Source organism: Elephas maximus, chromosome 17 (genome assembly GCF_024166365.1).
Source record: "Elephas maximus indicus isolate mEleMax1 chromosome 17, mEleMax1 primary haplotype, whole genome shotgun sequence".
NCBI classification, from domain to species: domain Eukaryota; kingdom Metazoa; phylum Chordata; class Mammalia; order Proboscidea; family Elephantidae; genus Elephas; species Elephas maximus.
In genome coordinates, this window is record NC_064835.1 from 76,973,193 (window position 1) to 77,001,126 (window position 27,934).

The window sequence follows — 27,934 nt, forward strand, 5'->3', positions numbered from 1 at the left end:
CAGAAACCCTACAGGACAGAGCAGAACTGCCCCATAGGGTTTCCAAGGAGTGGCTGGTGGATTTGAACAGCCGGCCTTTTGGTTAGCAGCCAAGCTCTTAATCACTACGTCACCTATTTGTGTGAGTAGGTAACATCTAATATCCATTTTTTAAGACTTGGAGACAATTTTTCTTTTTTAATTAATTAGGTCATCCTAATAATCACTGTCCCATTTAGCTAGTATTTAAATCCTTAATTTCTATTACCTTCAGGAGACTATGAAAAAATCAAAAAAACAAATAACTGGGGGCACATACGTTATTAAGAATAACCCAACACAGTAATAAAGCTACTTACTTATACAATTCTAAAACTCAAAAAACATGTTATATATCAAAGTCGAGTCTATGGCATTGAGGAATAAAACACAGAGAAGGAGAGAAGTGATGATGGACAGTGAATAAAGCAAGGGAGGCAAGCAGAGGTTCTGAAACATAAAGAAAACGTGCGAAAAAAAATACTGTGAAAGAAGATGATCAAGAAAAATAACACTAAATGGAGTACTACTTGAAGAGCGATTCCCATTCACCAATTACCTGTGTTCCAGCATCTAGCTGCCTTAGTGACCAATATATAAACTTGACAAAAGGCTCGTGATGTCTGGCATTCACAAATGGCATCCACTGTAGCTGCTCGGCAATCACAGGCAAAAGCTGAAGGTAACATGACGGGAAACAGAAAGGTGCAGTATATTCAGATGTCTGAAATCAATTAGCACAATTTTCCATAAATCCTCTTTGGAAAAAAAAAAGTTCTCCAATAGAAACCCTCCCTTTAAAACCATATGCAATACAATTTGGTAATTAAGTATTTGAAATTTTAAGTGTGTGTTTTCTTTGTATCTCCTTCAAACTAAGCAACAGTACATCTTGGAGTTTAAGATCAGACAAAGCTACACTTTGGAATTTAAATGCTTCAATGAATCAGACTGCTTGAACCTAAAGGTCACCATATTTACTCCCCAGGGGAAGCTGTATAGAGGCAGTAAACACAGTATATGAACAAGGGGGATTTTTAGTCTTAATTCTGTTAACAAAATAATTTGAAGTGCTTTAACCTGGCTTCTGCCTCCATCATTAGAAACCATGCACTCTGCAGTGACCAGCTACCTCCATGTCATTAAATTCAATACCCGTTATCATTTCTTACCTTATCTGAATTCTCACAGCAACATCTCCTACTGATGACCACTCCTCCCTTTTCAAAATACTCTCTTTCCTTGAATTCTCTGACACCAACTGCTCCTAGTTTTCCTATTTCTCTCATCACTTTCAGCTCCTTTGGCTAATTCATGTTCATTCACCTTATCATTAAATTCTGTAGAGCCTCAAGGTTCAATATTGGGCCTTCTTTGTTTACTGAGTCCTTTGGTGGTGTGAAGGGTTAAAGGCTTGACCACTAACTGAAAGGTTGACAGTTCAAACCCACACAGAGGTGCCTTGGAAGACAGGCCCGGAGTACATACAAGGGGTTGCCATGGCAACTGACTTGGGGTTTTTTTTGGGGGGGGGCAATCTCATCCATATCTTTAGCTTCAATTAACCAAAACCAACTAATAACTCCCATATTTACTCAGACTTCTCCACTGAATTCTAATCCCTTATAGTAATGCCTGCTGAGCACACCCATTTTGGTATTTCAGAAGCATGTCAAACTCAACGCATTCAAAACAAACTTATCAGATTCCTTCCCAAATTGAGACCTACGCCAATATTTCCTACTTCGTAAATGGTTCCAAGTGTGCCCTGGTGACACAGTGGGTAAAGTGCTCAGCTGCTAACCCAAAGGTTGGCAGTTAGAACCCACCAGGGCCTCCATGGGAGAAAGATGTGGCAGTCTGCTTCCTTAAAGATTACAGTTTTGGAAAGCCTATAGGGCGCTTCTGGAAACCCTGGTGGCGTAGTGGTTAAGTGCTACAGCTGCTAACCAGAGGGTTCGAATCCGCCAGGTGCTCCTTGGAAACTCCATGGGGCAGTTCTACTCTGTTGGGTAGGGTCGCTATGAGTCGGAATCGACTCGACGGCACTGGGTTTGGTTTTGGTTTTTTACAGGCAGTTCTACTATCCTATAGGGTCGCTATGAGTCGAGACTACTCACTGGCAATGGGTACCAGTAAATGGTATCAACATTCATTTAGTTGCAAAAGTCAGAAACCTGGGAGCCATTCCTGATACCGCAATTTCTATATCCAATTTGTTACCAAGTCCTACCAATTTCACCTTCTAAATATTTTCTTAATACTCTACTTCTAATTCCATTGCCACACTCCAACCCAAATTCCCATTTTATGTCACCTGAACTACTTAAAAGTCTCCTAATTATTGTCCAAGCATCCACTCTTGCTACCCTTCAATCATTCTCTACATAATAGCATAATTCTTTCAAACCTAAACCTGATCATGTTACCATTCTGCTTAAAGTTCTTCACTTGGTTCTTACTAGTCTTAAGAAAGTTATCATTTTCTAGAACTCAAACAATGAACTTTCAAACAAAATTGAAAAAAATTACAACTTATAAGTTAAGAAACTAAGTCCAAATTGTACATTTGTCGATGAATGGTTTTGGAATTTGATAGCTACTGCTTATAAAGTCATAATCCCAGTAAAATTATATTCACTAAAAAAAAAAAAAAAAAACCCTATTTCAAAATAAAAGATTTAACAACTGGTAAAAAATGACAGTTATTTGTTTCAGAGGAAATCTTTCAAATGAGAGTAAACGTAAGTATGCAATATAAAAGTACACAGAATTGCCTATAATATATTCCTGACAGAAAACAAGTTACATAACACCACAATAAAATACAACAGCACAAGAAAGAAATCCAGAACGTGAGAAATTCAACTGACCCAAACTCTTCAGTAAGTTACCAGCATAAAAAATAGGAAGGGGATGAAAGGGTGAAAGTGTTCAAAATTTAAAGAGATTTAGGAGACACAACCACCAAAGCAATGTGTAGGTCTTGGTGGATTCTTTTTTTATTGTTGTGGTTGTCGGTGAATTTTTTGTAACAGGTTTTTGAAATACACTTCGTATTTCATACAATTCACTCATATTTAAGAAACCACTGCTGAATTCAATGTCAAGATTTACCCCTATGTTTTCTTCTAAGAGTTTTAATAATTTTAGCTCCTGCATTAAGGTCTTTGATCCATTTAGACTTAATGTTTGTATATGGTGTGAGCTAAGGGCCGCACCTCATTCTTTTGCATGTGAATAGCCAGCTGTTTCAGCAACATTTGTTGAAAGGACTATTCTTTGCCCATCGAACTATTTTGGCACCTTTGTCAAAAATCAATTGCTCATAAATAAATGAGTTTATTTCTGGATTCTCAAATCGCTTCCATTGATTTATATTTCTATTCTTATGCCAGTACCACACTGTTGTGATTACTGTAGCTTTGTAGTAAGTTTTGAAAACGGTAAGAGTCTTCCAACCTAGTTCTTCCTTTTTCAAGCTTGTTTTGGATATTTTGAGTCCCTTGCATTTCCATATGAATTTTAGGGTCAGCTTATCAGTAGCTGCAAAACACCAGTTGAAACTTTAATAGCCTGCACCGAATCTGTAGGTCAATTCGGGGAGTACTGCCATCTTAACCGTATTAGGTCTTCTGATTCATGAACATGATGTCTTTCCATTTATTTAGATCTTCAATATTTTTCAACAATGTTTTGTAGTTTTCAGAATATAAGTTTTGTATTTCTTTTGTTAAATTTAGTCCTAACTGTTGTATTATTTTTTATGCTATCGAAAGCTTTTCTTAGTTTTATTTTTGGACTGTTCATTGCTAATGTATACATAATGTATACATATACAACTGATTTTTGTATTCTGTTATATCCTGTAACCTTGCTGAATCTGTTTATTAGTTCTAATAGTTTTTAGCACATCCCTTAGGATTTTTCTATAAACAAGATCATGTCATCTGTGAACATAATTTTACTTTTTTCTCTCCAATTTGGGTGTCTTTTATTTTAAGCAAGCAAGAAGATGAAATAAACAGCATCTTGCTGCGGCTAGAACCTCCAGCAACACTGAACAGAAGTGGCGAGAGCAGATATCCTTGCTTTTCTCCTGATCTTAGGGGGAAAGCAGTCTTTTACCATTAAGTATCATGTTATCTGAGGGTTTTCTGTAGATGGTTTTTATCAGATTGAGGAAGTTCCCTTGTATTTCTAGTTTAACTGTTTTTCTCAAAAAGGAGTATTGGATTTTGTCAACTGTTTTTCGTGTCTGCTGAAAAACCATTTGTCCTTTATTTTACTGGTAGGGTGCATTACATCATTTCTGGATATTAAACCAATCTTGCATTCCTGGGATAAATTCCACTTGGTCATGGTATATAAACCTTTGTATATGCTGCTGGATTTCATTTGTTAGTATTTTATTAGGATTTTTATATCTATATCCATTAGAGATGTTAGTCTGTAGTTTTCTTGTGATATATTTGCCTGGTTTAGGCGGAAACCCTGCTGGCATAATGGCTAAGCGCTATGGCTGCTAACCAAAGGGTCAGGAGTTTGAATCCGCCAGGCGCTCCTTGGGAACTCTATGGGGCAGTTCTACTCTGTCCCATAGGGTTGCTATGAGTCAGAATCAACTCCACAGCACTGGGGTTTAGGTATCACAGTTATACTGGCCTTGATGAGTAAGTTGGGAAGTGTTCCCTCTTCTTCTGTTTTTTTTTTTTTTTTTAATGTCTTTGCAAAGAATTCATATTCATTCTTCTTTAAACATTTGACAGATTTGACCACTGAAGCCGTCTAAGTCTGAGCATTTCTTTTTGGGTGTGGTAATTCGATACCTTTTGTTAGAGGTCTATTCAGATTTTATTTCTTCTTGAGTCAATTTCAGCAGTTTTGTCTTTTTTGTTGTTCATGTAAGTTATCTAATTTATTGGCATACAACTGTCTATGTCTTACAATCTTACTTTACGTGAGGGTGGTGGTACCGTCCCCTCCTTCATTCCTGAGTTTAGCAGTTTGAGCCTTTTCCCCTGGTCAGTCAGCTAAAGGTTCATTGACTGTTAACTGCTTCAAAGAATCAGCTTCTGGTTTTGCTGCTTTTTCTCTACTGTTTTTCTGTTCTCCATTTCACCCATTTCTGCTCTAAGCTTTATTATTTCCTTCCTTCTGTTTGCTTCAGGTTCAACTCGCTTTTCTCTTCTAGTATCTTGAGGTAGACAGTTATGTTACTGATTTTTTTCTTCTTTATTAATATAGGCGTTTACAGCTAGAAATTTCCCTAAGCACTGCCTTAGTTGCATTCCATAAACTTAAATGTGTTATGTTTTCATTTCCATTCATTGAAAACCATTTTCTAATTTCCCTTGTGAGTTCTTCCTTGACGCACTGGTTATTTAGGTAGGTGTTGCTTAATTTCCACATACTTATGAATTTCTCAAATTTCTGTTACTGATTTTTAATTTAATTCCATTGTGGTCAGAGAACGTACTTTGTACGCGTCTCATCTTTTTAAGTCTGGGATTTGTCTTATGGCCCGGCACATGATCCGTCCAGCAGAATGCTGCTAGCGCATTTGAGAAGAACATACATACACTCAGCTAGAGTCGGGCAGACTGTTCTGTGGAGGTCTGCCTTGTTGAATTCCAATTTGGATAAATGAAATATAAAAAAATTTGGAGAACAACTGGAGAAATCTGAATATGAACCGGGCGTTAAATGATATTACGGAATTGTTAATTTTGTAGAAAAGAAAATGGTATTAAGGTTAAATAAGAAAATATTCTTATATATCATATTTGCATACTGAAGTATTCAGAAAATGATACAATGTCTGAAACTCACTTTAAAATACTTAAAAATTGTGTAAACTCTCATCGAAAACACAAGAAAATATTATTTTTACCAATTTTGAGACTTAAAAAAAAAAAAACTTATGCAAAAGTAAAAACCAGATAAGACAAATACAGCAAAATGTTCATTGTTAAAGGACTGGCTAAAGCAAAATAATGAGAAAATGAAAAGAAACACTTAACACTGGAAAGCAGATAATATTTTTAATTATTTGTAAGAAATGATTGCTTACTTAGAAAACACAAGGAAACTAACTGAAAAATTACCATAATAAATGATTTCAGTAAAGTGTCTAGATGCTAAATACATATATAAAGAGCAAAAAAATCTTACCAGCAATATCTAATTCAAAAAATAAAACAGAACTCATTTACAATAGCACCAAAAAATTTCAAAACTCACTAAATTAAATTAAAAAAAAGAAATGTGCAAAATATGTGTGTAGAAAACTATAAATTTTATTTCAGGACATGAAAAATATATAAAAGGAAGGATTTAGGATGGGAAGACCTCTATTATAAAGATATCAAGTCTTACTAAATCAATCCAAAAATTAAATGCAATCATCATAAAAAATCAACAAAAACTTTTAAACTGACAAAATTATATTAAAATAAATATTTGAGGATAACTAAGAAATTTCTGACAAAGAATAATGATCAGTGACTTCCCTTGTCACATATATAAACATACTATCAAGCTACAAGGATTAAAACAGTGTGGTAGTGTTATAAGAACAAAGAGATATATAGAACAAAACAGCTGATATCAAAAAAAAAAAAAAGACCTAAACTCCTAAGTAAATTTTACATATGATAAAAGTAACATTTCAAATCAATGGAGAAAATATGAATTATTCCAAAAAATGTATTAGGACAACTGGTTTGTCATTAAAAAAATGAAGCTATCTCATTCATTTTATCAAAATATATTGTAGATGGATTAAATATTTGGAAGTAAATCATAAAAGCCTAACAACATAAATATTTATCTAATCTTGGAGTAAGAAGGGCCTTTTTAAGGTTGATGCAAATGGTAGAAATAATAATAAAATTCTCAGACTTAATTATATAAAAATATAAAACTAGTACAGATCAAAAAATATTACAAATAAAATTCAAGGTAAATGACAAACTGGGTAAATATCAGCAATAAATGCAAAAGGCTTTTATCTTTTATAAGGAATGCTTAGAAATGCAGGCTATGACAAATGTGTCAACAGAAACTTGTAAAGGATAGTGCAGTGTGAGAAGTATTGGTAAGAAAGCAAAGGCATCAATTAGGTGAGAGAGAGAAGACGGACAAAATGAGGGGGGAAAAAAACAGAAACTAGAATTATTTGCATTATTTTGGCAAGAGTGAAGGGAGAGTTAATAAATAACAGGAATCTGACCAAGCAACAGAAAACATATCTGCTGCAAATGTATGTGGAAATGAAAATCTTGCTTGTTTTACTTTTTGACAGACCGAGAAATACATATAATGTAGCTTGACACTGTGATTCAAATGTTAGTTGTTGGAATGACTTTATGTAAATTCCACATTTTGCCTTGTAATTTTAGCTTGAATTCATTAAGAAACATGACCCAGTATACAGGAAAAGCTAATTTCCAAAGCCATTTAGTGGTTAAGGGCTGTTCTTCTCATTCATAAAATTTTCAATTATAGCCCTGAGCTCAAAACCTTGCCATAAAACTTTACTACTGCCAAACCATCAAACTCCATGTAGTAAGGCAAGTCAGGATATTCATTTTCTACTTCTGATAAAAATTCACGGAACTGATGATGGTTAAGTCCACTATAGCAAATAAAATTCAGTACTAACACTACTCACAGCACTCCTACAGGACAGAGTAGAATTGCCCCATAGGGTTTCCAAGGAGCAGCTGGTGGATTCGAACTGCTGACCTTTTGGTTAGTAGGCAAGCTCTTAACCACCATGCCACCAGGGCTCCACTGGTTCAATAACATGTGATAGACTCAAATATTTTCCACAAAGTATCTGCTGACAAATAATACAATGAATAACCATAGTTCAAATACTTTATATTTTCACGAGCTTTGGAAATTTAACCAACTAAATCTTTTCTTTGCTTACCCATACTTTACCACCATCAGTTATATAACACATTTTAGCAGCTTCCATTTCAAGTTATTTTAAATAAGTTTTTTCTCAACTTTTTTGAAAATACTCCATTAATGAAGACTACTCACAGAGGCAAATTCTTCCATTACTTCAATTTTAGCATTGATTCCTCAAGTAAGAAGCAACCGACCAGCATTAGTAACATATGCTGACTTATCAAGAGCCAAGGAAAACAACTTGAAATCATTTGCCTGTTTTTTTAACTTACTATTGTTACTCCCAAATGTCCTCAACTTTTCAAGCAACTGTTCTCACTAAAAAGCTAAGAGTCGTAAGTTTATTTTCTCTGACACATTTCTTTGGCTGCTGCAGTCAAACGTGATTTCATCAATTCATCATCAGTAAACAATTTTCCTTCTTTGCTGACAAATGAACCACTCCGAAACTTATTTTGGCTTGTAGCCTCATTTTCATTTTTGTGAGGAAATTCTGCTATGATGAGATATTCCATTTTAGAGTTTCTAATTTTTCTGATTGTTGCTTTCCTGTGAGTTGGGAATATTCCAATGAGTGCTTAGTCTGGATGTTGAAATATATTACATCCTTTTAGCACAGGTACAGTGTCACTGCAGAATAAACACAACGCTTTGCCATCTATAACAAAATAATCCACACTTCACTGTGCCTTAAAAGTGTAACATTTGGAGTCTACTTTCCTCTTCTCATCTTGATATGATGGGCATACACCAGTATTACTATAAAATGTCACAGCATGGTGATATACTCATGGCACTCAAAACACTGTCAAGTTTTAACTGCATCGCTGCAATTTGTAGCGCACAGAGCAGCAATGCCAAGTGATGAGAACACCACATACAGTCTCTCTTGCAACTATTCACCTCTACTACTCTAGGGAAGCAGCCACAGACAACACATAAATGTACATGGTTGTATTCTAATAAACGTTATTTATGGACACTGAAATTAGAATTTCATATAATATTCATGTGCTACAAACACTCTTCTTTTGACTTTTCAGGCCATCTAAAAATACAGAAGCCATTTTTAGCTCTCAGGCTGTACAAAAACAGGCAACAGAATGACTGGCCCACGGGCCACAGTTTGCCAGCTACTCGACCATGCAGAAGGAGAGACTGGAGAGGGAGATTTGAAATATGGAAAGAGAAAAAATAACTAATATTTTGAGGGAGGTGTGGTGATGGTAACAAGATATGAGATGGCAGGATTAACCCTGAACAGGAAAAGGGACATCTCTTCTTCTAAGATTGAAAGAAAAGCGTTGAAGGTAAATGCAAATAAATTGATAGACTCATGGTTAGAAAGCTGATGGCCAACAGACACTGAACCAAAGAGGACATTCGAGTGGCCAACAAACATAAAAACATGCTCACTGTCAATAGCCATTAAAAAAAAACCATTGCCATCGAGTCGATTCAACTCAGAGCAACCCTACAGGAGAGAGTAGAACTGCCCCATAGGGTTTCTAAGGAGTGGCTGGTGGATCTAAACTGCTGACCTTTTGGTTAGCAGCAAAACGCTTAACCACTGCGCCAGCAGGGCCCCCATTAGCCATTAGAGAGATATAAACAAGATACCACCTTGCTCCTGCTAAAATGGTATTGATCAAGAAAACAGAAAGCAACAAATGTTGGAGAGGATGTGGGGAGATTGGAACCCATATCCACCTCTGTTGGGAATGGAAAATGGTATAACCACCATGGAAAACAGTATGGCAGTTCCTCAAAAAATTAAAAATAGATCTACCACATGACCCAGCAATTCCACTCCTAGGTATATACTTTAGGGATCTAACAGAAGTGGCATAAATAGGCATATATGTATTCCTATGTTCACTGCAGCACTATTCACAATAGCAGAAAAGTGGAAACAACCTAAATATCCATCAACAGATGAACAGATAAACAGTATGTGATATATACGTACAATGGAATACTATGCAGCCATCAAGAAAAATGAGTTCCCAAATCATCATGGAACATGGATAAACCTAGAAGACACACACACACATATATAGATATATAAAAAAAAACCAAAAAACCAAGCCCAGTGCCATCGAGTCGATTCCGACTCATAGCGACCCTATAGGACAGAGTAGAACTGCCCCATAGAGTTTCCAAGGAGCACCTGGCAGATTCGAACTGCCAACCCTTTGGTTAGCAGCCATAGCACTTAACCACTACGCCACCAGGGTTTCCATATAGATACATATAATACATCAAATAAGAGCTACAGATGTGGATACTTCTTAGACACAACCAATCACATAATGGGATTAGTTTTCTTGGTTTGGAGATGTAAGGTCATAGTCTTGTGGTTCATTTCAGACAATTCAGTTCATACAGTTCACATTTCTATATCCTAGTTTGGTAAGCAGTGCCTGGGAACTTAAAAGCTTGCAAGTGTCCACCTAAGATACAACTACTGGTCTCTATTTGTCTGGGACAAAAGAGAACAAAGAAAACCCAAGAATCAGAGAAGGAACTAGAATACAGGACTAAATGTCTCCATGAAACCAGAAGAACCAGATGGTACCTGGTTACCACTACTGAACGTTCTGTGTAGGTTCACAATAGATGGATCCTGATATAAAGGGGAAAAAAATGTGGAACAGAACTTTAAATTCTCAAAGAATCCAGACTTACTGGACCCACTGAGACTGGAGGAATCCCCGAGACACTCTTCAAATGTTGAACAGACACCATCCCTTAAAATCACCTTTTAACTAAATAGCAAGTTAGCTCAGAAAGCAAAGAATCTCACCTTTGAAAACTGCATTCTTTTAAAAATTATTCACATGAGACCAAATGAACAACAGTTACTCTCAAGCACAGATGAGAAGTTTAGAGCACAGGGAGATTAAATTAATGGGAGTGGAGCTAGAATGGAAATAATGAGAATTTTGATACAAACTGAAGAACGTAACCAATGTCGTTAAACATTATATGTAGAAATTGTTGGACAGGAATGTGTTTTGCTGTGTATACTTTCACCAAAAATACAATACTGCAAAAAAAAAAGAAAGTCAATGGCTCTAATTTCTCTGTGACGTGTGTGGCAGCATCATCTGCTAAGAGAGGAGGGAGGCCTAAGAAAACTGGTGAAAGATTTGAATAGTTACTGTGGGAAACAGCAGGAATAGGGGAATGAATAAGGATTGCAAAATGGTAATAAGCACCCAGCTGTGGTTGGAGAAAACAGAAATTTATGATGACATCAATCTGTACTATTTTGATTTCCTATAGCAACAGTCAAGCAACTTTCACACAGCCTATTCAAAAATACTTTGTAAAACCTATTCCATTTCTTTGTGAACATTAGGATATTAGTATACCTGAAGAATGTAGTAGGCATAAAGATGGTGAATCCACACTAAATAAGGGTAGAGGGGAATCTGTAAGTGACCGAATAATAGAGTCCAAAAAATGTCAATTAACAGATGGAAGACAGTCTGGAGGGAAGTGCTGAGCTATTTGCATAGCTCTGTCCTTGGCCTTGTCTTGTTTAACATTTTATATACTTGATAAGGCATGCTTATCAAATTTTAAAATACTATGAAGCTGGGAAGGATAGTAAATACAATGGATGAAAGAATTAGGATGCAAAAAGACCTACAGAGACAATGAGCTAAATCAAAAATATGAATTACAATAGCAATAAATCTAAATTCATAAATTCAGTTGAAAACAATTGATCACAGACATATGGAATGGAGGGAAAAAGGTTAGACTCTTTTTGGTTAACTATAACCATAAAAAAAATACAGCAAAAATGTGATGTAGTTAAATGCTTGATTTCTTGACTGCTTCTTCAATGGGCATTGATTATGGATCCAACTAACTTTTAAGCGCCATTGAGTCGGTTCAGACTCATAGCAACCCCATGTGCAACTGAACAAGGGACTGCTCAGTCCTGTGCCATCCTCATAATTGTTGCTATGTTTGAGCCCATTGTTGCAGTCACTGTGTCAATCCATCTCACTGAAGGTCTTCCTCTTTTTCGCTGACCCTTTATTTTACCAAGCATGATGTCCTTCTCCAGGGACTAGTCTTTAAAACTGTAGTGTCCAAAATAACACTGAGGATATGCCAGCCACATCACAAGTGTCATGCAAGCTTCAGCATCATACTTTAAAGTGCTGCTAAAAAACTTAAAACGGATGCAAATAGTATGCAAAGCAAGCACAAAGTATGTTTTAAACAGAACAGATATTAGAACAATAATTAGATTTAAACTTTGTTGCGTAAGAGGGCAGGAGCCCTGGTGGCACCATGGTTAAGAGCTCAGCTGCTAACGAAAGGGTCTGCGGTTCGATTCCACCAGCTGTTCCCTGGAAACCCTATGGGGCAGTTCAACTCTGTCCTATATGGTCACTATAAATCGGAATCAACTCGACAGCAATGGGTTTGGTTTTTTTTGGTTGCTTTTTTTTTTTTTTTTAGAGGGCAGTGTCAGTAGGTGCAAATTATAGAAAATCTGAGGTACGACACTTGAGGTTATATTCACAGTATTATTTATAGGAGTATTCAAACAGAGGCTAGGTACTACTTATTAATAAAAGTATAAGGAACATAATAATTGAAAAAGAGAATGGACTAAATAACTTCTAATGTCATTTCCAATGCTTTAAATATACTGAATTCATATGCTCTGCGATGGGTTGAATCATGTCTCCACAAAAATGTGTGTATCAATTTGGCTGGGCCATGATTCCCGGTATCGTGTGATTTTCCTCTATGTTGTAAATCCTGCCTATATGATGTTAATGAGGGAGGATGGGCAGTAGTTGTGTTAGTGAGGCAAGACTCAATCTATAAGATTGGATTGTATTTTGAGGCAATCTCTTGAGATATAAAAGAGAAATGACCAGACAGACAGGGGGACTTCACACCACCAAGAAAGCAGCACCAGGAGCAAAGCACGTCCTTTAGATCCAGGGTTCCTGCACAGAGAAGCTCCTAGTCCACAGGAAGACTGACGAGAAAGACCGTCCTCCAGAGCAGAAAAAGAAAGCCTTCCTCTGGTGCTGATACCCTCAAGTTGGACTTTTAGCCTACTTTACTGTGAGAAAATAAACTTCTCTTTGTTAACGTCATCCACTTGTGGTATTTCTGTTATAGCAGCAGTAGATAACTATGACATGCCTAGACAGAGAACAACCCTATGAAATAAATGGAAGGGTGGCAGGCTAAATCCTACTGTCTTATGAAAAACTTATATAACATATTACTATGCTAGATGTGACTATAAAATAAGACTATTAAACAAATATACTAAAGCATATAACCTAAAAACTTTTCATATAAAGTAGTTTAGACCTTGAGAAACTAAATTTTTTCAATATTCCTTCCATTACAAAACATTTTGGGGACTGCTATTTCAAAATGGTCTTCAGATTTAGAGTTGAGTCACACAGAATCTTATAAACTCCCTGCATGGTTGACACAGTTAACCTGCTCGGCTGCTAACTGAAAGGTTGAAGGTTCGAGTCCATCTAGAGGCACCTCAAAAAAAAGGCCTAGTGGTCTACTTCCAAAAAATCAGCCACTGAAAACCCTGCGGAGCACAGTTCTACTCTGACACACGGGGTCAACCACGAGTCAGAAATGACTCGACGGCAACGGGTTGTTTTGGTTGTAAAATATACACAGTTTGAGCTAGTATACCAGATTTGGTCTCCAGTAGCTTTTTTGTGTTTTTAAGTATTAAATAGTTCCTCAAATGATGATTAGTTACTATTGTGATGGAATATACAACAACATGGGTCAGAAAGTTCCAAAAGAAATATCTGAAGAGATTATTTTGAAACAATGTTTAGAAAAATTATTTTGAGTTATACTAGTATTCTCCGAATACAGTGCCCACCAAAGCACTTCTATACAAAAAAAAAAAAACTGTATTATTTTAAAATACAAATTTTACACCCCACTAAGAAAAATCTGAATACCTGCTTGTGCTGGCTACAAGTATATTCAATTAACTAATTCATTAATCTGGTACTTTTTAACCTTCTCTTACTCTATTAAGGCTATTAATAAGTTTTAAGATCATTCTATCTTTATTAATATGTTAATAACCATAAAATGAAAATAATATTTTAAACAGTCTGTTTTTGTTAGGTGCTATCGAGTGGATTGTGACTCATAGCAATGCCATGTGACAGAGCAGAAATGCCCCATAGGGTTCTCTTGGTTGTACTCTTTATGGAAGCAGATTGTCAGGTCTTTATCCCACAGAGCCAACAGGTGGGTTTGAATCACCAACTTTTGGTTAGCCACTGAGCGCTTAGCCATTGCACCACCAGGGCTCCTCTCATAATGCTTATTAAATCAAGAAGGAAGAGGGGCTCGTTACACATCTGTTCTCAGATACCAAGAGACACAGCCATCTAAAAGAAACTAAACATTTGAAAATATGCTTTTTTCCCCTTCATGCTGAAAGGCAAAATAAAATGATTCTAGTGGATTCTGAAACTTAAAATAAGGAATTGTTCACATCATTAATTAGTTCACCATTTTTTAAAATAAGTTCTTAATGTCTGATCGCTACTTTTAAAAAGATAAATTTCTATCAAATTAAGAAAAACAAATATGAATCAATATTAACTAAGATTAAAATGAATTTTTTTTAGAAATGACTACTGACATGGTCAATTTTCCATCAAAAATGCTTTCAATATTTTTTCTCTTGCAAAATATACTATAGGCTTTTCTTACTCCTCGTAGCTACTGAGTGATATTTTTCAAATTTAAAAAACAAACCTTTACACACTTCTCCTGAATATCATTTCTCTGAGAAGAATGTTTGATTAATGGCTTTTCACCCTCCAGTCCAAATTCCTCATTTTTCAGTTGACTAAGGTGGTGATCTGAAATCCAGTCCATGAACATAGCTAACAGCTCGTAAACTTGGGCATTAAGTGGTACCTAGGAAATCAAATCAAACATTCATTTCAGTTCAAACCTCATAAAACTTCAAAGGCAACCGTCGAATTTTATCAATGATTATGGCACAACTTACCTAAGCATTAACTAAAACATGTATTTAAGAACAGACCTCCTCCAAACAAACCAAAGACATTCCAAATCAAACATCCCAAATTAATACTGAAAACATGATAAATTCTGGCTGAGAGAAGGGGAGAAGACTCATCACAATAAGGAAACTGAAAGAACTGCGCCTTATCACCAATGTAAAGAATTTTCATAAAAGTTCTCAATCCAAGTTTAATAACATAGAAAAGTAAAATGGCCTTAACTCAAGAACATGAACCATCTATAGCTAAAAGGTTTCAAACTAAAAGTTTCCAAAAGCCGACAAATTTCTACTTATGAAACTTCATAGTTTCTTCTTCCCACAAAGGTTGTTACTTTGATTTTCATTACATTAAAACATTCTTGAAACCAGATATGATTTTTTTTGTTTTGTTTTGTTTTCTGGAAATGTTTTTCTCTGAGAATCTACCAAAATGCTGGGAAAAGAGTAAGAAAAAATGTCTCAAATCACTGAAAATTTAATTAGACTGATTTTAGTATTCGTTCAAAACACATTTTGGCCAATTTAATTCAGTATTTATCACACATCTATGTTAAGCAGAGAACTATGCTCTTAACTCATTTTTTTTAAACCTGAGAAGACAGAGAAATATAAAAGCAGATTAATAAAAAGGCAGCATGAAGCAGACTGTAATCCATAAAAACAGAATCAGGTGGTTGAAAACACAAAGATAAATAGAGTTAACACGTTATTCTGAGTAACATTTAGCCATCCCAATTTTCCTCAAATAGTTCTTAAACTTTAACTGCCTTTAGAGGAAAACTTCAGTCATCTTGAGTACCTGAGCATAAAATCTCTACTTTTTCTAATTTATTTTCATAAAGAACTAGAGATTTTTATAAAAATTATTAAAGGCCACAATGAGATACCACTACACACCAAATGGATCAAAAGTGGAAAAAAACTAAAAAGACCAAATTTTGGCAACATTGTGGAGCAACCAGAACTTTCACACATTGGTAGTAGGAGTATAAAATGGTACAACCACTTTAGAATACAAATTGGCAGTTTCTTAAAAAGTTAGACAAGCATATACCTCATGACCCAGAAATTCTAGTCCTGGCTATTATAACCAAGAGGAATAAAGCAAATGCCCACAAAAAGCCTTGCACATGATTAGACTTAGCACCTTTATTCATAACAGGCAAAAACTTAAAATAGTCCAGGTATCTATAAAAGCAGAAGAATGGACAAACTGTGATATGATCACACAATGGAACACTACCGAGCAACACAAAGGAACAAACTACTGATATGCTCAACAGTATGCTGAGCAAAAGAAACCTTACACCAACAAGTGCATATTACACAATTCCACTGACTGAAGTTCTACAAATGGCAAAACTCATCTATGTTGATGAAATCCAAACAACAATTGCTTCTAGCAGGAAAGAATGACCAGGAAGAGGCACAGGGCGTCTTTCTAGGATGACGGAAATGTTCTGTATCTTGACAAGCTGTAGGTTACACGGGCATATGCACTTGTCAAAAGTGATTAAACTGTACACTTAAGGATCTGTGCACTGTTTTACTTTACATAACATACAGCTCAATTTTTTTTAACTTTTAGAAAAAAGAAAATGGAGTCCATTCAGAAACGGATTGCAGTCTTGGTAGAAAAACAACGTTCAATGCTTGTGGAGTCTCAAAACACACTGAATAATAAAAGTGTTACTAACCTTTACTTGCTGTGATTTTTGTCATTGTTACTATCCTTGAAGCACTGTTTAAATATTCTGGTTTTGTAAATAAAATTATCTTGGAAATATTCTAAAGCTATCTCTCTGTAAAGAAACTGTTACGGTGAATCACTTCATAATTAAATGAAAGACAAAAGATTAAAGAACAAGAGAAATTTTCCTGGCTTCCCATTTAAGAAATTTTCAATCATATCATACCTTATAAGTTTTTGAAATTGGTATTTTTTCTTGTTTTAAAGTTTTCATTTCATGAGCAGGCTGGGAATTCCCTTTCAATCTCTGTATTGTCATAAATTCATACTTCCTCTGCAAAAGTTCACAGCCATGAATTAAAGGACAAATATTTTAAAATTCAGCAAATTCAAAAAGCAACCATTTTAAAATCTGCTTGTATCTCGAGAAAATAGCAAGCAACTTACCTGTAAATTATCTAAACGAGCTTGAACTCTTTTAGCCTGAACCTCCATCTTCCTGTTTTCTTCACTTACTTCATTTAACTAACATAGGAAAAAGTTATATATTTTAATATAAACCTTAAAATCGTACCAAGGGTTCTCAAACAATCTACTATCTTATCTGGCCTGTATAACCAAGCAACATAATAAAACAAGCAGAAGAAGCATTGATAATTAAAGTACATCTGAGCTAAAATCACCACTTGTCCCTAAAACATTAACAGTGTCTAAGAATGCTCGCTTCATGCTACGAAAAATTTGCAAGACTTCCTGACGTCTTAAAAGTATACCTTTCGGTGGGAAAATTTTTTCAAGTTAACTTTTTATTAAATGTATATACAGAAAAGGGCACGAAGCATCAATATGCAGCAAAATGAATCATTACTGGGACTGCATTCAATACATAGCTCAGTTTGGAAAGAACTGACATCTTTACAATATTGTATCTTCCCATCCATGAACATAACATATCCCTCACTTAACTTAGGTCTTCTTTATTTCCTTTTAATAATGCTTTCAGGTTTCAGTATAGGTATTTCACACATCTTTCTTTAGATTTAGTCCTGAGTAGCTAATGTTTTAGGCGCAGGATGGCGTAGGACCAGGAAAGGTTTCACTCCGTGATACGTAAGGTGGTTGTGAGTCAGAGCTGACTCGACAGCAACTCTACAGCTGTCAAGCCAGCTCTGACAACAACCTCGTATATTTCGATAACAACATTTTTTCTTTAATTGTTGTTGGTATACAGAAATACAACTGATTTTTGTATATTCAACTTATATACAGAGATCCTGCTAAATTCTCTTATCAATTCTAATAGTTTGGCTATATACACTTTTGGGTATTCTATACACATACCATGTGGTTTAGTTTCAAGGTTATACTGCCTTATGTAACAAGTAGGGAAGGTTTTCCCTCTTCTTCTCTGTTTGGGGCCCTGGTTGCTCAGTGGTTAAGAGCTTGGCTGCTGACTAAAAGGTCGGTAGTTTGAATCCATCAGCCATACCTTGGAAACCCTATGGGGCAGTTCTACTCTGTCCTGTAGGGTCACTATGAGTCAGAATTGACTCGACGGCAACGGTTTGGTTTTTTGGTTTTCTTCTGTGTTTACAATGGATGGTATTTCATCCTCACAAGTCAGCCCTCAGTTCTGTTGTTTCTTCTCTGAAGGTAAAGTATCTTTTCTTTTTGGCCACTTTTAATGTTTTCTCTTTAGGAAATATTTTCAGCAGTCTTACAATGATGTACATATGTACGGTTTTTCTTCCGTATTTATCCTCCTTGGGGTTAACGTAGTTTCTTGAATCCGTAAGCTGGTATCTTTCACTAAATTTGGAAAATTTTTCACCACTGTCCCCTCACGTGTTTTTGCCCCATTCTCTCTTTCCTTCTGGAATTCCCATGTTAAGCTTTTTAACTACGTCCCACACTCTTTGCTGAAATTTCCATTTCTTCTTCATTCTATGCTTCAGTTTGGAAACGTACTAACCTATCTTACAGTTCACTAATCTTGTCTTCTGCTCTCTCACCTATTGTTAACCCATCTACTGCAGTTCTTAAATCCAATTTATGTATTTTTCAGTTTTAGAATTTCAATTTAATTATTTTTTATAGATTCCAATTCTCTAATGAATTTCTCAATCTTTTTTTCCTATTTTCTTAAAGATATTAATCATTATTTTAAAGTCATGGTCTGTTAACTCTAATATCTAGATAACGTGCATGGGTATTTCTATTGCCTGATTTTGTTCTCTTCATTTTCAGCCACGTACTCCTGTCTTTTGAGACATTTATTAATTTTGTATGGAACAACAGGTGTTGTGTATTAAAAAAAAAATTGTAAAGATTATATATCAGAAACCCTGGTGGCGTGGTGGTTAAGTGCTATGGCTGCTAACCAAAGGGTAGCAGTTCGAATCCACCAGGCACTCCTTGGAAACTCTATGGGGCAGTTCTACTCTGTCCTATAGGGTCGCTATGAGTGGGAATCGACTCGATGGCACTGGGTTTGGTTTTTATATATCTTCTCCAAAGAGAGTCCATTCCTTCCTCTACTAGGTACGTAAAAAGGGTATTTAAAATTGGGTCACTTCAGTCCATTTGGGAGCTGAGATGAGTCAAGGCTAGATTTCAGTTTCAAGAGGGTTCCATCTACCTGTAATTCACCTGCTCCTTGGGTACAACTCTGCTGCCTTCAACTGAGAGTGTGGGGTATTCACTAGAACCTCTTTGCCCTGATAGGTCTTGAACATTAATCCTTGCCTCCTCAGCTTAGCAAGATTTAATGAGTAAAACTGCATTGTTATTACTAAAACAGATTTACTTACATATAGTACCTATGATAAATCATTACAGAAGTCACAGAAATGATAAAAATTTTCATTAAGCAATTTTGAAGCATTTATCATTCATCTGTGTCAAGAGTTGCAAACCATGGCCCACAGACCAAATGTGTCAATTGCCTGCTTTTGTCAGTGAAGTTTTATTGGAACATAACTGTGCTCATTTGTTGACATATTGCTGACGGCTGCCTTTACACCACAGTGGTACTGTTGAATAGCTGCAACAGAGACCATATGGCTCACAAAACCTAAAAATATTTACTATCTTGTCTTTTACAGAAAAAGTTTACTGACCCCTGATCTACACTAAAAAAAAAAAGGCATTCTACCACTTGTAACCAAAGATTTTCTCCTGGATTCTTTCAGTTTGGGCACAGTAATTCATAAATAAAATAATCAATAGGCCCAATCACTTAATAATTTACATATCCCAACCTAATCACTACACACTCATGCAAACACACGCAAAATCATTAAGGATTATAGAAATGTAAGAGATGGATATGCTAGCAATTAAAGAAACCCTTCTTGAAAGAGGGTGCTAGATTGAGATTCTGATGGGAAAATGGAATCTCTCCAGGGATAATCCGGTTTGCAGAAAACAGTAAGTGAAGGTGGTAGGACAATTGTGTGAGGCCACAAATTCAGGAGGTCAAAGAATTAGACCAACAGAGAAACAGGGTACCTAGACATCCCTGCCGAGGAGGAAGGTTTCAACAAGTAGAGGTTACAAGGAAAATAAGTAGCTGGCTAAGGAATTTTAGGAGGCACATTAGCTCTGAGGGTCAGTTTCTGAGCTCAGCCACATTTTAGAATTCCTGAGGTGTTCCAACCCAATGCTGCTCATTTTTAAAGTGACTGGGTTTACTCTAATTTCTGTCCATCTACTTCTAATCCCTATACAATCACGTACACACATATTCATTCCCCTGTTTGTTGGCAACATATTTCACTTTCACATGCTTAAACCTTTTGTGCTTGTGGGTACCTCTAGAGAACAAGTACTTTTTCTGCCTCTGAAGGTTTATTGGGAAGCTGGTGCACCACTGATAGTGCATGCTGCCTCAGGGCAGAGGCTTTCATAGCTGTTTGAAACCAAAGAAACGGGTATATGCCGCAAATTACTGTTTTTGTAGGGTATTGTATGAGTTGTCTGAATTTTTGGTAGGAAATACAGAAATTCTGAAAAGTTTTATTTGTTACACATATGTACCAATAGATCCCAGCAGGGATACTGGGTATAATTAATGGTACTTCACCACTAAACAGTTAAGGTAAGCTTGTGGGAGAGGACAACAACAACAACAAATTCCATACTACTTATCAAAAATTCAGACACACTGAATAATTCAGCATGCTTCCATTAAGTCAAAAACTGACAGAGAGATGGATCAATGATCTAAATATAAGAACTAAAACCATAAAACTCTCAGAAGAGAACACAGGGGGTTAAGCTACAAGGCCTTGTTTTCAACAATGGATTCGTAAATATGACACCAAAAGCACAAATAATAAAAGAAAAAGGAGATAAATTGGACTTCATCAAAATTAAAAACGAATGTGCTTCAAAGGATTTTATCAAGAAAGTGAAGACAAAAGCTACATGATAGGGAAAAATATTTAGGAACCACATGTCTGATAAAGGGTTTAATACGCAGAATGTATAAAAAACTCTTACAACTCAACAACAAAAAGACAAATGACCCAATGTAAAAACGGGCGAGGGACTTGAATAGACATTTCTGCCAGAAGATATACAAATGGCCAACAAGCACATGAAGATACTTAAAGTCATTAGTCGTTGTTGTTGTTGTGTGCCACCAAGTCGATTCCAACTCATAGCAACCCTACAGTCCAGAGTAGAACTGCCCCACAGGGTTTCCTAGGCTGTAATGCTTATGGAAGGGGCCCTAGTGATGAAGTAGCTAAAGTGCTTGGCTGCCAACCGGAAGGCTGGAAGTCCAAACCCAGCAGCCGCTCCAAGGGAGAAAGATGTGGCAGTCTGCTTCCATAAGCTGTAAGCTTCCCTTGAAAAACCCTACGGGACAGTTCTACTCTGTCCTATTGGGTTGCTATAAGTCAGAATCGACTAAAAGCAAAAGGTAATCTTTATGGGAGCATATCACCAGGTCTTTTCTCCCACAGAACCACTGATGGGTTAGCAACCGAGTGCTTAACCATTGCGCCACCAGGGTTCCAATAGTCATTAGGGAAAAGCAAATCAAAACCACAACGATACCACTTCTCACACCCGCTAGGACAGCTATTACCAGAAAAATGGAAAATAACAAGTTAGCGAAGATGTGGAGAAATTGGAAGCCTCGTGCATTGCAGGTGGCAAAGTAAAATGGTGCAGTGGCTATGGAAAAGAGTTTGGTGGTTCCTCAAAAAGGTAAACATGGAATTACCATACAATCCAGCAATTCCACTCCTAGGTCTATACCCAAAAGACTTGATAACAGGGACTCAAACAGATATTTGTACACCTATGTTCCCCACAGCATTATTCGCGACAGCCGAAGACGGAAACAATCCAAGTGTCCATCAACAGATGAATGGGCAAATAAAATACGGCATAAATATAAAATGTACTATTACTCAGCCATAAAGAGAAATGAAGTTCTGATACACGCTACAACACAGATAAATCTTGAAAATATGCTGAGTGAAGTAAGTCAGGCTTAAAAGGACAAATATTTTACATTTCTACTTACATTAAATATCTAGAATAGGCAAATGCACAGAGACAAAATTTTATTAGTGGTCACCACGGGCTACGGATAGGGGGAAGGAGGAGTTATTGCTTAAGTTATTACTTAAGGAGCACTGAATTTGTTTGCGGTGATGAAAAACTTAGAAATGGATAGTGCTAAAGGTTGTAAAACACTGTGAACGTAATTAACGTCACTGAATTGTACACTAGGCAACCCTGGTGGCGTAGTGGTTAAGTGCTACGGCTGCTAACCAAGAGGGCGGCAGTTCAAATCCACCAGGCACTCCTCGGAAACTCTATGGGGCAGTTCTACTCTGTCCTACAGGGTTGCTATAAGTCGGAATCGGCTCGACAGCAGTGGGTTTTGGGTTTTAAATTGTACACTAAAAAATGCTTAAAATGGCAATTTTTTTGTTATATTTTACCACAATAAAATAAACCAATTGGCAGATGGAAGCAGAAAAACTAGAGACACCTCACAGAAGTGCTTCTGTCGTGCAACTTTAGTGCTATGTACCCATTGCCACCGAGTTGATTCTGACTCACGGTGACCCTATAGAACGTAGTAGGACTGTCCCATAGGGTTTCCGGGGCTGTATGTAATCTTTATGAAATCAGACTGCCACATCTTTCTGTCTCAGAGTGGCTGGAAGGTTCGAGCCATCAACCTTTCAGTTAGCAGCCGAGCACTTTAAGCACTGCACCACCAGAGCTCTTCTTAGTACTATGCACTCACCTAAATGACAGCACCTATAAGAAACAGATTATACCTGCCAGACTGTGAGCAACGTGAAGACTTAAGACTAGCACAGCGCCCAGGATAAATTAGATATTCTAAAAACAAACGAATGTTAGATAAGCACTGGCACATAACAGCAGTTACAATGTTGTTGTTAGCTGCCTGGGGGCAACCCCATGCACACTGGAATGAAATGCTGCCTGGTCCTACGCCATCCCCATGATCAGGTACAGACAGGGCCGTTGTGATCCAAAGAAGTTTCACTGGCTGATTTTCAGAAGCACATCCCCAGGCCTTCTTCCTATTCCATATTAGTCTGGAAGCTCCCCTGAAACCCGTTCAGCAGCACAGCAATACGGAAGCCTCCACTGACAGATGGGTGGTGGCTGCTCATGAGGTGTGCAGGCGAAGAATCAAACCTGGGTCTCCTGCGCGGAAGGCAAGAATTCTACTGCTGAGCACCACTGTTACAATGGAAACCTGGTGGCCTAGTGGTTAAGAGCTACGGCTGCTAACCAAAAGGTCAGCAGTTCAAATCTACCAGGCGCTCCTTGGAAACTCTGTGGGGCAGTTCTACTCCATTCTATAGGGTCACTAGGAGTTGGAATCAACTCAACGGCAATGGACTGTTACAATAATAAGCATTAAGGCTAGAAATCAGTGCTTAACAGGTCTTTAGGCCCTAGGTTACTCGGTTTTTTTCTTCTGCTTCTCTTTAGTAACGTTCTCATATTTTAAAAAGTTTCCAACTGCCAAACATCTTGGCCGGTTTCCAGAGTAAGTGATGAGAATAAACCAAGAATTTATAAGTATTTATATTTGGAAATACTTTATATTAAAGCTAACAGAGTTAATAAAATTTTCTCTAGCCAAAATATATTCTTTGACTTATAATTTATTAAATATAAAATGGTTCCAAAAGTGTCTTGTAATATAATATATATTAAAATAGGTCTTACCTGTTTTTTCAAGCTATCATTCAATTCTTTCAGTGCATCAAAAGATGATCTCAACCTCTTGCTTTCTTTAGTCCTTTCCTTAAGAGCTTCAGTTAAGTGCTCAACTTCTGCTTCATGTTGCTAAAAGGGGAAATAAGTCTAATCTAAAAATTAAGTAAGGATTCCACACTACTAATGCTAAAACCAAACCCACTGCTGTCGAGTCACTTCTAACGCACAGCAACCGTACAGGACAGAGTAGAACTGCGCCATAGGGTTTCCAAGGCTGTAATCTTTATGGAAGCAGACTGCCACATCTTTCTCCCTCAGAGCAGCTGGTAGGTTCAAACCACTGACCTCTCAGTTAGCAGCCAGGCACTTTAACCACTGTGCCACCAGGGCTCCTTCCTATTAATGCTATCAAACACAAATTAATTAAAAATTAGAACTCCTTAACTCCCAAGAATTTCAGTGTATTTAAGCAAAGGTGACTAAAACTGCAAATAATTTATAAAAACAATGTAGTAAACCAAAGCAATAACATAACATCAAAATTATTTATGAAATACCTACTAAAACATATTATCATACAAATTAAGCAGCAATAAGTCTATTTTCTACTTTGACTCAGAAAAATTCACCCACAGAAACTCACTGAAATACTTTTTATTTGACATTATGGAATGATTAAACAATGAAGGATTTCTAATCTTCTTGAAGAGACTATTTAGTTATTCATAGCTTTATAGATTAAAATTTAAGGTGTACATCACCTTAAATAGTAAAAGAAATATTACATAGATTGAGAGTATAAAAGAAATATTACATGTAATATTTCTTATTCTTATCAAACCAAAACCAAACCAAACCCATTGCCATCAAGTCGATTCTGACCCATAGCGACCCTACAGGACAGAGTAGAGCTGCCCTATAGAGTTTCCAAGGAGCACCCGGTGGATTCGAACTGCCAACCTTTTGGTTAGCAGCTGAGCACTTAACCACTATGCCAGCAGGGTTTCCCTTATTCTTACAAGTAGTTAAAATTTTTGATGTCAGCTTAACATCTCAAAAAAATGTTACATACTAAAATTTCTCTTATCCCCAAACTATCTGACTTTCCTTAATCAGTTTCATAAAATGATTCAAATCAATTTCTCCTCTGATCACGTTTGAGATAACAGATTTTAGATTTAAAATGTGAATACTTATAGCTTCTTTCACCTTTTACTCTCCATTTATTCATAAGGCACTGAAACAAGCAAGTTTCTATAGGAAATCAAGAAAATAAAAATTATTTCCTACACCCAAATAGTCACATAAATACCATTAAAATAGAGCAGTTATCTTTGTAATTGATAAGAATAGTAACACACAAATCTAAAGAGAGAAATCAAGAGTAAGACCAGGATGAAGAGTTCTGAGATTCTGAGGATTCCATCTCTAGCCCTGTCAAAAAAAAATTCAAGAATCTGGAAAAAAAAAAAAAAAATAGCTCTATGTAATTTTATTGCTATATTAAATGATTCCTTAAATACCTTTTCATATAGTCACGAATATGGTTATTTTTAAAAGGAGTTTAATATTTCAGTTGTCCTAATTTTTAAATAAAAAAATTTTTCTACATCTAATGATATCAAAAACACATGATAGGCCACCACCACCGACATTCTGACAAAGGACAAAATAGAAGGTTCTGGTTAGAATGAGAGGAAATGTAGAATGAAACTGTAATTCATAAAAAAGACCAGACTTACTGGACTGACAGAGACTAGAGGAACCCACAAGACAATCGCCCTAAGACAATCTCTTAACCTAGAACTCAAGTCACTCTCAGAGGTCACCTTTCAGCCAAATAATAGATTGGTCTATAAAATAAATGATACCTGTAAGGAATGTGCTCCTTTAAACAATCAACTGTAGGAGACCAAATGGTCAACATTTGCCCAAAAGCAAAGATGAGAAGGCAAGGAAGAGCAGGAAAACTTGATAGATGGAAACCGGCCAGGTGGGATGGAAATGGTCAGAGTGCTGACATATTTCAGGGGTTGTAAACAATGTCACAGAACAATTTGTGTATGAATTGTTGAATGTGAACCTAATCTGCTGTGTAAACTTTCACCTAAAACACAACAAAATATTTAAAAAAATTTTTTTTAAAAACACATAATAGGAGTTCCACTTTGGCATGACAGCATAAGCCGACTATATTCTATTTCTCTTACTAATTAAAACCAAAAACTCTAGACAAAACACAGAAAGCAACTCGAACTGAGGCGTGTGAAAAATAAACAAGAGCATATGAACTGTGGAGAGAAGTGAAAACATGGAGAGGCAACCCACACAGGGGTAAACTTCCAGGTTTTTGTTTTCCATTTTCTCCTGCAGCTTTGCTCAAGGGTGGGCCTCAATCACAGAGAAATGGAGCAGGTGCAGGCTGCCACAATTCTGAAAGAATTCTGTCTTTCTGGCCAGAGAAACCAGGAAAAGGGGCCCCTGTCAGCTAAAGAGTGTGGGGAGAATCTTAGAGAAAATAAAAAAGAGGATTGTTATGGATTGAATTGTGTCCTCACAAAATATGCGTTGGAATCCTAACCTCTATACCTGTGGATGTAATGTGGTTGGGACCAGGGTTTTCTTGGGTATGTTAATGAGACCATATCAGTATAGAGTGTGCCCTAAACCTAATCACTTCTAAGTTATAAGGAACTACATAGACACAGAGACAAGGAAGCACAAAGGGGGTGGGGGAAATAGATGCCACATGAGTATCGCCAAGGAAATGAAGAACGCCAGGGCTACAGAAGTTGAAAAAGACAACAATCTTCCCCCAGAGCAGACCAAGAGATAGGATAGCCTTCCCCCCTAGTCAGTGCCCTGAATTTGGTCCTCTAGCCTACTAAACTGTGAGAAAATAAATTTCTGTTCTTTAAAGTCACCAACTGTGGCATTTCTGTTATAGTAGCACTAGGTAACTAAGACAAGAATTCTCTCACTCCGGTATGTATGAACCAATACAAAACTCAGGCTCAACCTTGAGCTGCCCAGGTATGACAAAAAAAAAAAAAAAATACCTGTTGCCGTCAAGTCAATTCTGACTCACAGCATCCTTATAGAACAGAGTAGATCTGCCCCACAGAGTTTCCAAAGAGAGCCTGGTGGATTCAAACTGCCAACCTTTTGGTTAGCAGCTGTAGTACTTAACCACTATACCACCAGGGTTACAGATAAAAAGCAACAGAGCAAAGGCTTAGAGAACTGAACTAAGTTTTAAACTATCACTCACATCTCAGGCTAACCCCCTGAGCAGCACATGCATGAAAAACATCCAGTGCAACACAGCAAAGACTCTGAGAGCTGAGCTAAGACTTAAACCATTGCCGAAGTCTTCGACTAACTCCTAAGTCGCACATGCACAAGACAACTTCAAAGCAACATAAGAAAGGCTTTGAAAACTCAACTGAGATGATATTGGAACTACCTCCCAAAGACAGTGAGAAAGAAATTTTGGGTTAAATCTAAGTGAGCTGATTGCTTTAAAATAAAAATAAAAATCAATATTCTCCAAAGGATTATAACAGGACCCATAAACTATGCAACATAATACTCCAAAGGTCTAGGATACAATGCAAAACCACTGGACATACAAAGAACGAAGAAAAATGTTACTAAGTCACAAGAAAAAAGAACATCAATAGACACAAATTCGAAAATGACCCAGATGGTAGAATTATCAGAAAAAGAACTTAAAGGAACTATTTTAAATAAACTCCATGAGGTCAATGTAAATAAATGCAAAGACAGAAATTCTTATTAAAAAAAAATTTTTTTTTAATTTTTGAAGTACATAATTGGAAACTTTAGAACTTAAATATATCAGAAATAAAAATCCATTAAATAGGTTCAACAGCAACATGGAGATGAAAGATGAAATAGTGAACTTAAAAAGAGATCAACAGAAATTACTCACTTGAGGAACAGAGAAGAAAAAGATGGGAAGAAAAAGAAAC

General features: G+C 36.5%; 1 protein-coding gene across 9 annotated transcripts in view; it reads right to left on the bottom strand.

The window, feature by feature from the left end:
• CCDC138 (coiled-coil domain containing 138) overlaps positions 1–27,934 on the bottom strand; it is a 111,225-nt gene that overhangs the window by 64,658 nt on the left and 18,633 nt on the right. For 6 of the 9 annotated variants that reach the window (XM_049857096.1, XM_049857097.1, XM_049857094.1 and 3 more), the window contains 5 exons: positions 23,949–24,068; positions 17,160–17,237; positions 16,939–17,046; positions 14,746–14,910; positions 578–742 (listed from right to left, as the gene is read on the bottom strand). In XM_049857096.1, coding sequence (XP_049713053.1) covers positions 578–742; positions 14,746–14,910; positions 16,939–17,046; positions 17,160–17,237; positions 23,949–24,068 — 636 coding nt within the window. The remainder of the gene's footprint in view (positions 1–577; positions 743–14,745; positions 14,911–16,938; positions 17,047–17,159; positions 17,238–23,948; positions 24,069–27,934) is intronic. The other 3 variants (XM_049857098.1, XM_049857095.1, XM_049857102.1) reach the window with 2 other exon arrangements.